This window comes from Caloenas nicobarica, chromosome 2 (assembly GCF_036013445.1).
Source record: "Caloenas nicobarica isolate bCalNic1 chromosome 2, bCalNic1.hap1, whole genome shotgun sequence".
NCBI classification, from domain to species: Eukaryota; Metazoa; Chordata; class Aves; order Columbiformes; family Columbidae; genus Caloenas; species Caloenas nicobarica.
The window spans coordinates 153,537,869-153,553,018 of record NC_088246.1 but is presented as its reverse complement, the minus strand read 5'-3'; the positions used below and the strand labels follow the sequence as shown (position 1 = coordinate 153,553,018).

The window sequence follows — 15,150 nt, the reverse complement described above, 5'->3', positions numbered from 1 at the left end:
ATAAACTAGGAGGACTGCAATTATGGTGTAATGTGAGTTGAAATGTATATTTAAAGACTGCATGGGGAACAGTTGACTGTATTTAATGCTGTCCAACATTTGTTGATGTAGTCATAGTTTTCAGTTCCTTTTAAACATGTAATATTTAATTATTTGGATGAAGATTTTTCAGTTAAACATCTGACTCAGGATGATTTTAAAAATTTACCAAAGGAAAACTGTTCTACAAAATAAAAACCATGTAGACATTCCTCAGAATAAGACTAGCAGAAAATGCATGGCTTTGTTCTCCTGGTTTTTTTTTTTAAAATAGCAAAAAACAACAGCAAGGTAATAGCAAGACAGGTTTAATTGAAAAAAGCTCTACTATCTTCATGGTTTGAAACACAAATTTCACATCTTGAAGAGAAATCAGCGATATGCTTTTGCCTTTTCTAGAGAAATCATAGAATCATTTCAGTTGGAAGAGACCCTCAGGGTCATAGAGTCCAACCATAACCTAACTCTAGCGCTAAATCATGTCCCTAAGAACCTGTATCCATACAAAACTGACACTTAAAAGTCTACTTGCAGATGCTAAAATAGGTTACTTTGAAAGCCAAGCTCTCCAAGCATGATGTGGTCCAAAAATGAAGTGATCAGGTATGGACTGCACTGAAATTGACTCTTTCAGTGTCTGGATCTGCCGTGGAGCCTACCTACACTTTGAATACCTTGCTTGCTAATGGCCAGGCTGAGATGATCAGCCAAGAGAACACCGAGGAGCTGCAGGAAGAGTGACCGGGGCAACGAGAGAGTGTATTAAAAGGGGTGTGGTTAGCAGGTCAAGAGAGGTTCTCCTTCCCCTCTACTCTGCCCTGGTGAGACCGCATCTGGAATAGTGTCCAGTTCTGGGCCCCTCAGTTCAAGAAGGACAGGGAACTGCTGGAGAGTCTAGCATAGGGCAACAAAGATGATTAAGGGAGTGGAGCATCTCCCTTATGAGGAAAGGCTGAGAGAGCTGGGGCTCTTTAGCTTGGAGGAGACTGAGGGGTGACCTCATTAATGTTTATAAATATATAAAGGGTGAGTGTCAGGAGGATGGAGCCAGGCTCTTCTTGGTGACAACCAATGATAAGACAAGGGGCAATGGGTATAAACTGGAACACAGGAGGTTCCACTTAAATATGACAAGAAACTTCTTCTCAGTGAGGGTGACAGACACTGGAACAGGCTGCCCAGGGAGGTTGTGGAGTCTCCTTCTCTGGAGACATTCAAAACCCACCTGGACACCTTCCTGTGTAACCTCATCTGGGTGTTCCTGCTCTGGCAGGGGGATTGGACTGGATGATCTTTTGAGGTCCCTTCCAAGCCTTGACATTCTGTGATTCTGTGAACGCAGGTGCAGCAGAGGCGCACTGCAATCGGGCTAACAAGGTGACAGAGCCGAGCGGATTACACATGGTCCAAGAGCCAGGGACGGAGAATCAAAGCGGGCTGACAGGACCACAATCGTCAGGAAATCCGAGTCACCGGCGGGGCAGGCAGGGCTCGCACACGGGGACAGGCAGCCCCGGGATCCCCCGCCGCCCTGGGACTCCCGCAGCCCCGGGACCCCCTGCAACCCGGGATCCCCCGCAGCCCCGGGACCCCCCGCAACCCCGGGACCCCCCGCAGCCCCGGGACTCCCCGCAGCCCCGGCCCGCGCTGCTCAGCGCGGCCCGCGGGGAGCGCAACCGCGGCGCCCCCTGGCGGCCAGAGCCCCCGCCCCGCTCCGGCCCTCGGGGCGCAGCGGGGCAAGACAAGGGATTTTTTTGTTCGACATCCGCTTCTGTCCGCGAAAGGCCGGGAGGGAGAAGTCCTCCGAAAGGTGGTGTACGGCGTCTTCCGTCGGGCCCGGTTTGCTAATGAAAGGAGCTTACACAACGCGTGCTGCGCGCGTTTCATCCCGACAGCCCCAGCACCTGTTGTGCAACTGCAGCCACACTCCACACCGAGCCAGAAACTCCCTGAACAGCCTGAAATGCAACAGCTCTTGCAAAAAATGAGCGGTCAGCTGGCAAACCAGACCCTAGGTGATTAAGCAAACAATTAACAAGCTCACCCTTTATTAAGCACCAGCAAATTCCTGTGGCAGAAAGACACTGGAAACCAGGCTTTGCCAGTTCCCCACTGCCACAGCCATTCTGTTCCTGAGATCAGCTGCCTCATTCATTACACAGCTTCCATTTTCCGCAACACGAGAAGAAGGTATTATCTGACATTACACGGTCCTCAGTCATTGCCAAAGCACTGTTCATCCCATATTCCAACTGGTGCAAGACTTTGGTGGGAAAGAATTAGAAACTGTATCACACTGCATGTGTGTTAGGAAGAAAAATTAATAGTTGTACTGGCAGTTTTAGTATTTTGTACCTGTCAAAGATCGATCTTTCCAGCTATGTATTGTTTTAATGTAACATTTGTATCTATTAAAAAATAATATTTAAATAAGAATGTATTTTCATAACATTAATAGAAGTGGCAGTTTACCTGATTTACCGTTTCTTCAATTGCCTTCAGATAATGCTTAAGTTCTCTGTCCATTGCAGCATATTGTAACATGACATTTTCCATGCTGTTAACATCCTCCACATCATCTGCAGAACAAAATATTTTGTACATGGATGATCAGCTGTATTATTTTCAGGCAGCATTTTTTCTTTACAGATATAAAGACAAATACTAATGCTGTGAATATCTAAAGCATCTGGCAAGGCACAGCAGAAGTTTTTGAGGTCCTCAAAACATATACATTTTTCCTATTTTGCAACTGTAAACCTTGACATTTCTTGGGTAACTTGAACAAATAGCTTACTCAGAAAAACACTTCCCTGGTTTCATGTGAACAAGAGAGAGTGTGTGTAATTTCAACTACCAACACCTAGTCATTAGGCAATCAGGATATTTTCTGCAAAAGTTATATTTCGTGACTCATCACATTGCCTCAGAAATAGTCAGAAGAAACTTAAATGCCCTCTCAGTACAGTATAGTTCAGAGCTATAATTAGACCCCTTATCCCCAATAAGCATAGCTACTGCAAAATCAGAACAGAGCCAGCACTTTATAACACAGGAAATAATGGGAGACTGAATAGCACTGGCGAATTAAAAAGTAAAATTTTAATTGCCAATGAAAATCAGTTAATTCTAACGTTGCTGTGCATCTGCTCAGCTGCAGGACTCTTGTACATGCCACGGGGCTGAGCAGCCACTGCTGTATCTCTTGACACAGGTGCATGTACCACACCAAATACTGCCAGCTGCAGGAGGACAGCCAGCCCTGACTCCCTAACTCATTTAGAAAAACAAGAAACTAGAAAATGTGAGTTTCCCCTGCTTCTACTCCTGTTTATTCCCACCCTGCAGTTTCCAGGTGTAAGGAAAACACCTGGAAGCAGCTGGAAGCCATGAAAGAGCCCCAAAGCCTGCCATGCAGCATTAGGGGTTGCATTTAATGGAGTGTTCTTTACAAGCAGTTTAAGTACCCAATCTGTGCTGTTATTTTTAGGAAGAAAGTTGTGGCATAGCTTTTTAAATTACTTTTTTTGTGAAGAAAAGAAAATGTCTTCTGATCTGGCAAGTAAGTGCACTTCCTAAGTTGCTAACTATATTAGTATTTTACAGCACAAAAATCTGTCTCTGCAGAAAGCTAACATAAAGCCGCCTTAGCTTGAGAGCAAAACCTGAAACTGTTGCTGAAACACAACACTCAGGGATAGAAGCTTCATACCATATGAAACAGTGATGGATCCAGGAAGCAGAAGGAAAAGCGCTAAGATATATTTACACAAAAAAGTTACATAATAAGCCATACTATTTTCTGAACATGACAATTACAGTCATGATGTTTCTCTTAATTACATATAGGTTTGGTATGTATCCATTTTTCATTAAGTAGATGAATGGGTATTGCAGACAGAATCTTGGCATTCCAACTTTCTTCTGAATAATCAGCATTTCCCTCTCCTCTTTCCCTTCCCTCCCACCCAGTTTCCATATCCTAGCTGGTAACTATGATCATGCTTTCTTTCCTTCCTGCTAGGAAGCATACGAAGTGCCTCCTTCAAGGCTGACACAAATGGCACTCCATGAATCACAGGAAAAGTTTGTGTAGCAAGTAACTGTCATTCTCCTCCCATGGCTAGAATGAATCATATCCACGACATAAAGAAACTACAGTGGCATAAATCTCTCTTTTTTTTTTTTAGGGGAAGAGAAGTGCATTGTTAAACACCAAGAGAGCTTTATTAACACTGTCTTTCCTAAAAGTTAAAAAAAGCTTTAGATAAAGAATAGTAATGTTGCCACTTGAGAGATGCATTAAAATAAAGCTCAAAGAGGTGGAACACAGCTCAGGCAAGAGGGACATTATCTGTAACTACATTCTGCCCTCCTTTGTTCATGTCCTGACCATTCCACTCATCCACAGGCCTGTTGTAGGTCTTGGTGATGTTCACTGCTCTTTCCCTGTTGCTGTTCTTTCATGCACATGAAGTATGTTATGTATAATAGGAAATTGCTGAATGCGTCACTTAACACATGATCACAGCCTGCCCTTGAAGGCATTATGGACATAAAGATAGATCTGAAGGACTGTATATAGGTCAGTTGTTGTCCATCCCCTATTTCTGCTCTTTGACAGATACCAGAGTCCATTTTATAACCGCAGTTCCACCCGTAGTCCAAGGCGCTGAGAGCTAAGAGGAAATTTCCCATGTTGTTCCCAGCCACTCATCTCCCTATCTATTAAACAAGATTTAAAATAAAACTTACATTACAGGCTATTCTATTTGCCTTAAAAACCTCTCGTTGTCCCACATTACACACTGCAACAATCCACTGTGTGTGGCCCCTCTGCTCCCACCACACTCCGCCGTCCCCTGATGAGCTAAGAGCACTTCTGCCTCTCTCTGGTGAGGAGCAGAGCTTGGGTACAGGTGATGAGAACCTGTGGGTGACTGTATGAGAATGTAAAGTTTTACAGCTCATCAAGGCAGGGATCCAAGCACCTTCAATATTTCCTTTCAACAGATTCCACCATAGACTAATCAGAACACACCAGTTGACCTGATCTTACTAGGGAACAAGAAATTAGAAAAGCTTATCTCTCCTCACCACCATCCCACAACTCTCTCAAATCCCACCAACCCATTAGTTTAACAGCACTATAATATCAAGAAGGATCAAAATTTAATACTTATATCACGCTTTTGAAAGGTTCAAAAGGCATTGTCCATTATCCACTCTGCAAGCCCCGCTGCTACTTTTATTTCAGTGTGCGGAAGGCCGCAGAGATCTGTGCTGAAGGGATTCAAGGCACTGTCTCTCTTCCAGCAGACGGTGACCATGTTATCTGCCAAACAGCCTCCAGCCAGACTCCAGCTACAAAGCCAGCTGACTCCCCAAAGTACTCAAATCTTTCACTCTGCAGGCCGACAGCCTAGCTCAACACCAAAATCAAACGCTTTGCAAGTGCTGGATCCATGCCCTTCTGTTATCTAATCAAAATTTATCCTAATCATGTTTTTCATTCATATCTAAGGAATGCATTCCAGACTCTCTGCATATGCTTTTAGCTACTGCCACAAAATACCATCGAAGTTGCATACTGTAGTTATGTCTCCTTGTTATCTAGGCTAAATATATTGAGTTTAGTAAGCATTTCTCCACAAGTCCTTACCCTCACCACCCAGAGATTATACATTTTGCAGTATTACATCTTTTACTCACAGAAAGCCCAGTTCAAGGCCATAATTTTCATGTTCAAAGGCCCATGTGCATCATGTTAAAATAAGCTGGCTGAACACACACACTTCATGATTATGAATTCCAGCTCGCATGACTTTATGATCTCTTTTTACAATGGAAACACGAACATTATTCTGAAAAGTCTCCCTAAATATTAAAGAAGAAAATTACATAAAGAGATCAGCAAGAGTTCAATTTCTCATTTCTAATAAGAGACCAAACTGATCATGCTCAGGTGCCTTACTGCTGATTCAAACTGTAATCAATCAGGGCTGAGTTACGTATCATGAATCTCAGAGTGTTAAAACAGAAGTTGCAATAATAGGATAGATTTAAGTCAGCACTGGTTTAATACTTCCCATATTAACACGCATCTAAAATGCCACTCATTTATCCAAAGCTTGCATTTCCTTCTAACATCTGAGTTCATACTTACTTTAGTTCCCTGTAAACATCCTTAAGTTAGCAGAATTTCTAAAGATTTTTCACAACTACCTCTTTTTCTGTGCAAAAGTTACAACATCGGTATTTGCTTATTTAGGGTATTACAGCTGTCCTGCGGCCAATACACAGCAATTCTAATAAGCATTAGCTTCTGCTGCAGACTGTCTCGAAGACAAAATAGTCTGGAATACCATGAAATTACAGGAAGACTGTAAGACTACAAATGTAACAATACTTAAAAAAATCTTTAAGCACAAAAAACATGGATTAACATAAATATATAGATACTCTAATATCTTTATAGTATTGGCTAACAGAAGTGAAACTTGCAATTTAAAGAAAACAGGATATTGTCAGTTCTACCTCTTGCACTACATATTAGGTTGCTTTGAATTTCAGGACTGCACAGTGTTTTTTCTACTAGACTCTCCCATCATTCAAGGCAGAAGAGGAATGGCTCACAAATTTGACAGTAGATTTCAGACTTTTAAAACACACATAACACAAACATCTGTCACTTGAGCCAACAGCAACAGCAGTAGTAGTCAGTTGTCTTCATATGCACCAGCAGCAGATAAAATACACACTTTGCCAGCAGGTTTCAAGTTACTGCTGACAGCAGAGGAACACAAGCTCCCAGACTGCTTCATTAATTCCATCTTCTGGAGGAGAATGTACATTCTCAATTCAGGATACAGCTTAAGCATTTTTGCTGGTTTTAGCAAGTACTTCGTTTTCAAAACCAAAAGTGCTAAGACACTGCACTGTTCCCCAGTTTTGGTCTACTCGAAACTCTTGGTAATTCAAGTTGGACAACACATCTGGAAAAAAACAATCAACCAACCCACATTCTTTAAAAACAGATTCACAAAACACTTGGAGAAGACAGTAAAAGATGTCCCTCTGCTGTCTAGTAGTGAGATGATAAAGACCTGTGTAAGAGACCATTGTCTTGTTTCCCTCCTCTGCCTATATACACTTGAACCCTGCCATGGTGCTGCAGCCTACACAGACCAACAGGAACTTAAACAGGAGCCTGTTCGCTTCTGCAGCCCTGAGGGTGCATCTTCTCTCCTCCGGCAGATACATGGACAACTCTCACCAAAGGAGATTTCTTTCAAAACCTCATCTCCCTGACCTGTAACATATCTTATCTATTAGGCTGCCAAAAGAGCAGAATGCTAGTACAGAATATTCTAAACTAAAAGAAATCAGAAGCAATAAAAAGGAACAGCAAAAGCCAGGAGAAAACCAATTTGATCTCCTGAATGCAGGTGTCCTTACATTATTAAAACCAGAGAAATGGTTGAAAGTGGAATGCCCAAAAATCTCCAGGGAGCCCTTTGGTTAGGGAACTAACCACTGCAATTCATAAGAGAAGAAAAATCATTGCTGATCAGAGGGCCAACAACCATACAGGGAATGGCAACTGGTGGAGTAAAGGGGAACTCAGGGCAGTAATTGCAAAATTTCCCTCCATGTAACAGAAGCTACTTACTGCTGAAGCTACTCCTAAAGAAACCTCCAGCTTCTCAGGAAATTACTTAACCGGGCTGTAGAGTATTTTGAGCTGGATTTCCCTCACTGTCCCCTAATGAAGCCATTCTGCTTGCACAGAAAGCTTTCATATATACATGGAGATAGAGACCAACTGTGCAAGAGTGATTCTACAGGCAATACCTTCACCTAGATAGCAACACTCCAGTGAAAAGTAGGTACGTTTTACAAAATGAAATGGCATCAAGAGAAACCTCCTCTAGGTGGCCCTGCTTGAGCAGGGGGGTTGGATAAGATGACTTCCAGAGGTCCCTTCCATCCTCAACCATTTTGTGATTCTATGAAATTCTGCAATATTCAACAGCCTTGTCTCTAAACCATTCTTCTGGAAGACAGTTGAAAGTGAGTTCAAGTTCAAATCAAGTTCAAGCAAAGAAGGAAGTCAAATCTGAGTTTCCTATATTCTATAAAAGAAAAAAATCTGAGTAAAAGGAATAAAAGTGAGAGGAGTGTGGGAGACAGGACTGCTAGAACTTGTAAAGGAAAGACCAGCACAGACGAACACCATCAGTTGCCTGAGCCCACAGTTGTACCAGAACTATCACTCATGAATGATTTCTAAAGTTTCATCTTATTTTCTATTCGGCTTCTGTTAAGAAATTGCAAATCAAGCTACAATACTTGGATTCAGGTCAAGCATTTTGCTGTACATGAGTAAAGTCTTTTGAGGTTTTGTTTCAGAAAGGGCAGTGCTTTTCAGTCTGGATTTAAACATTTGCTTCATTTAGCAAGTAACTGAAAAAGTCTTCAATTATCCATTTCTCCCTGCTTATTTAAGTAATATGAGCCAAAAGAGTCTACTCCTGACAAAAAAAACCCTCATATTGCATTACAAGCCATTTCCCTGTAGGCTATGACAGTCTGAAATGGGAAGAGACAAGATTCAGTGACCCAAGAGGCTCCTGCCAATCCCATGGAAATGAAACTCAAGTACATTATATTGTAGAGAGAGACAGAATTTCAACAGCAACAGACCATGCAGGGTCTGAATGCCCACTTTGAAACATCTCAGTTGCTGAATGCCCAGTTTGAAATATCTCAAGGGGCCACCACTTCCAGCAAGTGGGTGTTGCACACATTCTGAAAACAGTCATCTCAGAGTGGGCACAAAGAAGCTGAGGCACCCAGTATTAGTAACCACTTTTGAAAACAGCTTACCATATTATTCTATAATAAAGTAATCATGAAACTTTTGCTCAACATGAAACTCCCTTAAACTCCACTGCCAGCAGAACTAGGCCAACAGGGCTTTTGAAAGCAACTTCCTTACAGTATTTTTTTTTTCTTCAAGACTACCAGGGGAAGGCTAAAAAGTCATAATGATCCCACTTACAGAGCAGTAACAAAGATCTATCTTACCAGATATTTCTGCCGCAGTATCCAAACAGACTGCAAGGTAAAGGGCAATACTTCTGAACACCTGTTGACGCTGTGATATTACCTCATGAAATAAGGTTCTCACACAGGGTTTGATTTAGCAAAACACTCCAACATGTGATGACCTGCTTTGTTGTATAAAATCCAAAGTAAAATATTATTCACCACAAATAGAGATTGTTTAATCTAGGCTGAAGCACACAAATAATAAAAAGACATTCACTACTCTCTCATACAGGTGAACAGTTTTCTATTGAACAGAAAAAGAAAAAAGCCTTTATATCATATCTACATATTTTTTGCTACTGTAACGTCTGTGTTTGGTGCCACACATACAGCACCAAGAAATGAAGACAGGTAGTATGTACATACTTTACCAAATAAAAATGGATGCTTGCTTGACTAAATATTAAGGCCCATACAATTCCTAGGCGCCTTCCTTCTCTTCAGATAAAAGAGACGAGCACCTGACCAACACTTTTTTCCTCCTTACTAAATTCCAAGGCTACGGTGAGGTTAATCTTTATTTTACCAATTAACGCCTACATAATTTTGCCGAAAGACCAATTTAAAGTTAACAAACACAGTGTAACTAGTAAGCAGGGGCACTGAAAAGAGGATAAAGCATTTATAAGATGCAACAGTTTTTGAGAAGAAACTCAAGGCTTTCCTGTCATAACTACGTATCAAGTTTCCTGGCATTATGGTGAAATCCATCTAGAACTGTGTCCTGTTCAACAAATGACTGAATCAGTATTCCCTAACACTATCTACATCCACAGGCCCAAGAAGAAGAGAAACACAAGTTCATTGACAGACAAGCAGCAAGAAAACACCAAGGCTGAGTGAGGTTCATGTACCTTTTCTTTGGCAACAAAGGGAGTTTCACAGGTCATTTCTCCAGGCCCTCATCCCTGCTGTTCTATGTTCCTCCTCTGCTGCCCCCCAGCTAGGATAGCTTTTCACAGGGTTATACTATAAATTGGATTAATGAAACAATCCAAGCTAAAAATAACACTCCATCCACCCGAACCAAACCAAACAAACCCATGGTATTCCAGTAATTAAATCTGAAGCGCAGATACACAAACAGTTGTACCAGTGCAATTGAGGGGGTGGCAAACTGGAGCAGGGTGGAGCTGGGGGGGGGAACTTCCTAAGCCTACTTGCTTGCCAAGAAGAAGGTAGAGCAACAACACCTGTATTTTCTAAGCAAGTACAAGGCATATGTTATCTTCATATACAAATCTGACCAATCCCTCATAAAATAAAATTTTAAAAGACCCTCTATTTTCATAACTATATGTACATATATCCTTCTCTTCTTGCTGGATTTCATCATAGTAAGGCTGAAAACAACATTCGCTAATAATTTTAATGGGAAAGGATTTTCCTATGACTAACACGCTTGTTGGCTGTGGAGGCGTGGGCATGTCTGCACCACACAGCACAGCGAGGTTCAGAGCCCGAGCGGCTGCTGGCCTTGCCTTCCCCAGAGCGAGACACGGGAGGGCTGGGAATACTGGAAAACAAGGAATCTACTGCTGTCCTTCTACTCACTTTTTCCTCTCAGAGCTTCATATGGTAACATTACAATTTGGCCAAAGATTTTATTGAAATATTTTCCCTCACAAGGAACAGTGCGATATTTGTTAAGGTGTTGTAATTGCTGCTCTTTGATCCCTCAGAACACTTTCTAAAACTGCTATTTCAAATGAAGTCTTTTATTTCAAGACTTTTAATGGGCATTTACAATTTCCACAAAAGGGTCACAGGCTGTTTGATCTATGACTTCCACTGGAAAGGAATACTATAAGCAATTTTATACAATTTTTTTATTATACCAACAAGTTCATTTCCAACTTGTTAGATTTTTTTTAAGAAGCACAATTTCTTCTGTATTACACAAGATCTCTACTTGCACATTATGAATTCTACAGAGATAATCCACCCCTTTTTTGTTTACAAATCAACAGTGTTAATGTTTTCTGTTGTCAATAACCAATTCTACTCTTATTTCAAATTGCATTGTCAGGTGGAAAATAAATATTTTAGTGTGAAGTGCAAGTCTGACTCTAATAAAAGGCATTATTGTTATTATCCAGCAGTAAACAATAACATTAGGTTTTTCACAAAAAAACCAACCCAACACTTTTGCTTGTGTTAATGAACCAATTATATTTCTCATCTCAGAGAAGCTCATTCAAAGTGAACCTCCATTAAACTAAATGCAGTAGTTACTTAGAATTTCCTCTGTTTGGGGGAAACAGGAAATGGGTTGAAAAGACATTTCAGTAAAAAAAAATCAGTAAAGATAGGAAAATAAACCCTTTTCACCCAAGACCTTCAAAATTCTCAGAAACATTACTTCTCCGTCCAGAATTGGAGGCAGCCTAGCTCAGAGCCCAAGCTAACAAGCCTTCATCAGAGCTTATTTAATCAGATATAATGTTTCAGTAAATGCAACTATCTTGGTTCTGGGCTCAAGCTACCCGAGTCTGGTGCAGATATATCTAATTCAAAATCTAATTACAGAGACTAGACATGCTGCTTGTGGCACCACAAGAAATCAGAGTCACATGGTGCATCCTCAATGGCCTGGCCAGAAAATAGGGACATGATGCAGGAAAAGCGACCCAGAGTGCAGTTGCAGTCCAGAGGCATCCTCGCTCTCGGTCCCACGCTCCAGACTCCTGTCGCGCTTCTACAGGTGTTGGCACTCGGGCTTGTGCGCGAACTGCTCAGCAAACTGGTCCCACTAAAACGGAGAGAGCTGTTCTTCCTACAGCCCCGTGAGCAGACTGCGGTGTTCGTGAGCTCCAGAACAAGTTAGAGCAGTGGAACACATATCAAACAGAAAGGTAAGACCAAGACAATCCTTCACTTCAAGACAATCCAGCACCAACTTATTTTGGCTCAGTTCAGTGGTCATAGTTAATTCCCACACAAGAAGAACACAGAATCCAAACTAAGCTTCCATAACTGACAGCTTCATGCAGACACAAATGAATGCACTTCCAGCACTGACATTTTAACATTACTGACCTAAAATGAAACAGCCGGGGAAGGAAAAATGCCAAAATATGTCTGTTTTTTAAATGTCAAATATTTTTATTAGACACTTGCAAACATAACTCTTTTTTTTTTTTTCTCTGAACCCACACAATCTCCCATTCTAAGTTTTTATATTTCTGCTTCTACAACCCTTGGCACTACTGACTTCAGAACCTAGAGAAGCTGGAAGCCCCAGACAGAGCAAGGCTGGACTTGAGCTCACTGGCCAGGGCACTGGCCATGCCACGGCTGCAGCAGCAACCAGCTCAGGGTGGAAGAACAATCCAGTTTGACAGTCAACTTTTTTAGACAAATTTGGCTGGCAGGCAACTCCACGTTCTACACCACTGTGGGCAGAGCAGTGATGTGTCTTACAACAGAGCTGACACTGGTCCACATACATAAAGGAATAAACAAAAGATACATCAGATACAGAATATACAGCTAACACTGGAAATTTTGGGGTTTTTAAATCTGAAACTGATCTGTTAGATTATCAGAAATGGGAAGGTTAGTAGCAATAGATATGGGTATCATCTCCACAGTTAATTGTTTGTTCAAAAGGTAGATATTTCCGTATGCTTTAGATATTATTGAGTTTCTGTTGAAGAGAGCTAATGGACAGAACACAACCAAGGTTAAACTAAAGGAGTCTAGAAAACCAATGTCTCACGCAAGTAAAAGTGATGTTCCCCACACAAAACATCCAATTCATCACGAATCACATATTGATACAGTATTTGAAGTGCTAACCATGCAGCGGTACTAAAGCTAAGCCTTTCAGAGCCCATAATTCCTCAATACGACCAAAAAAAACCCCAAACCCAAGACAAAAAACCAACCCACAACCTAATCCTCTTACACAGAGAAGGCAAAGACTACACACAAACTGCAAGCATAATGAAAACCAGCAATTCATTCTGCCCCTAGCAGGCCTCCTTTGCATAAAGCCTCTTCTGTGAATTGGCAGATCTCCCCTTTTTGGCATTAATCGCTGGTATGTGGCATTCATTCTGTTGCTTGCATACTGGTAAAAGACAGAGCTAAATCTTTCCATTTCCCACAGACTTCATATGAAAAATTACTCCTACTATGAGGAGCTGCTGCTTTGTTATCATGTGGAAAATGCACATCTCTGTGCAAAAAAACAGCAATGCAAATCTGTATTGCCTGGGTCTCTCATGTACGCACGAGTATTTATAATTTTGAGAGGAAACAGGGATTTGTTTGATGGCTTACAGTACACCACAGATGATGGTCCCTCAGCATATTTTTTTGATAACCCTGTTATCTTTGTCCATAGTAGGAAAGAAGTAGCTTTGTGGGGGCCTCATCGCCTTTAAAGGGGAACCTTTGATAAAATGAGAATATAAATTGAAACCAAGTGCAAGAATGTTCTGTAACTAGATAGGAAGAAGTAGAAGGCTCCCTCTGTTCAGGACTTAAACAGGACTGGTAAACTATCAGATAGCTATCACACATTGTGCTATTAAAATGAATTAAATCCAGAACCATAGGCCTATGCCGGAGATTTCTGTAGCTGAAACATGCTAGTTGAGACAATTTTCTTCCCTTTATAGTAATATGTTTTTGAATTTTGTTCCATTTAAAATCTTGTTTTCTATAAAAATGACTGGGCCAAATGTCTGCACTAAAGTAACTTTGTCCAGTGGAAAAGAAGTCTTGACTACCTTGATATTACCTTGAGGCATCAGGACAGATTACACACCTCCAAAAAAGCATGGATAAAAGATTAATCTAAAAATACTGAAGAAATACAGAATTTGAATGAGTGATGGCATACCTAATTCACTCAAAAAACAGCTGTGAATTAGACCCACACCCACAAGTAATAAACTTAAAAAAAAAAAGTCTTGTGAAAATGTCACATTAATGTATCCATACAGTAAAAAGTCTACTCACCCACTGCTTACTAAGATGATTAGTAAGGAAATCACAAGTTAAACTTTATTCATCTGCTTAAGAAAAATAGGAAAGAGTTTGCAAGGTTGATTTAACTCAGAAGATATTATTGGCACTTGACATTTACATGCAATGTGTAATTCCATTCCCACTTACAGTCTGGGGAAAGCCTGTTAAAATACTTCCTTAATGTGTGAACACTTCTTTGAATTGTGTTCTTGTCATCTGCCACCTTCTCTTTAAGCCAGCTGGCTCCTTTTGTTAAGTCTTTTTTAATAAGAAAGTTCATTATATGTAATTTATGGAGCAGTTTGAGATTGTCACCTTCTACTGAATGCTACAGCACATGCATATTTCAGAGCACTCTAGCATTGGTTGATAATGTCAAAAAAGTAAGGTCACATACATATATCCTGAACAACTCAAGCGTGAGACTAATCAGAAAGACCACACCTCACTTCTCATTTTCAGCCACGTGAACCAGACATCCTTTGATTTATACACCAGACTACTCTTCCCATTTGCAGAAGATAACACCTTTGTGGAAGTGAGAGAACTTGCTTACATGGGAAACATCATTAGGAAAGCATTTGAATATCTTTTGTCATCTAGAGCACGATCAGCATACTATCCTGCTTAATCCTTTTGCTGTGGCTTTCTCATTTCTTTCCTCTCCTCCTTCACTACCCATCTCTTTACCACTTGCTCCTTTCTGCTTCTCTTCTTCCTCAACCAGTTCCCCCATTCCTGCTCTTTTTTTTCCCATAGCATGTGCTAGCCTGCTTTTTGATTCTTGCTCTATTAGCACGTAATAATCTTCCTGGTGATCAGAATCTTTGAGGGTCACCTCAGACTTTCTCCCATCCTTTTATATAATAGCAGCTCTAAGAGACTCATGGCTGTTGATTTTCTTTTATTGACATAAAGGTCCATTAACACACAAAAGAGCCCAAACTGAAACAAATAACAAAAAAAAGCCACAAGTTCACCAGTCATTAATAGTAACTGCGATGTAGCGCACAGATC

At 41.0% G+C, this 15,150-nt stretch overlaps 1 protein-coding gene across 1 annotated transcript in view; it reads right to left on the bottom strand.

The window, feature by feature from the left end:
- The window catches only part of NSMCE2 (NSE2 (MMS21) homolog, SMC5-SMC6 complex SUMO ligase), a 131,839-nt gene that overhangs the window by 99,291 nt on the left and 17,398 nt on the right, over window positions 1–15,150 (bottom strand). The window contains 1 exon segment of the mRNA XM_065627518.1: window positions 2,512–2,618. Coding sequence (XP_065483590.1) covers window positions 2,512–2,618 — 107 coding nt within the window.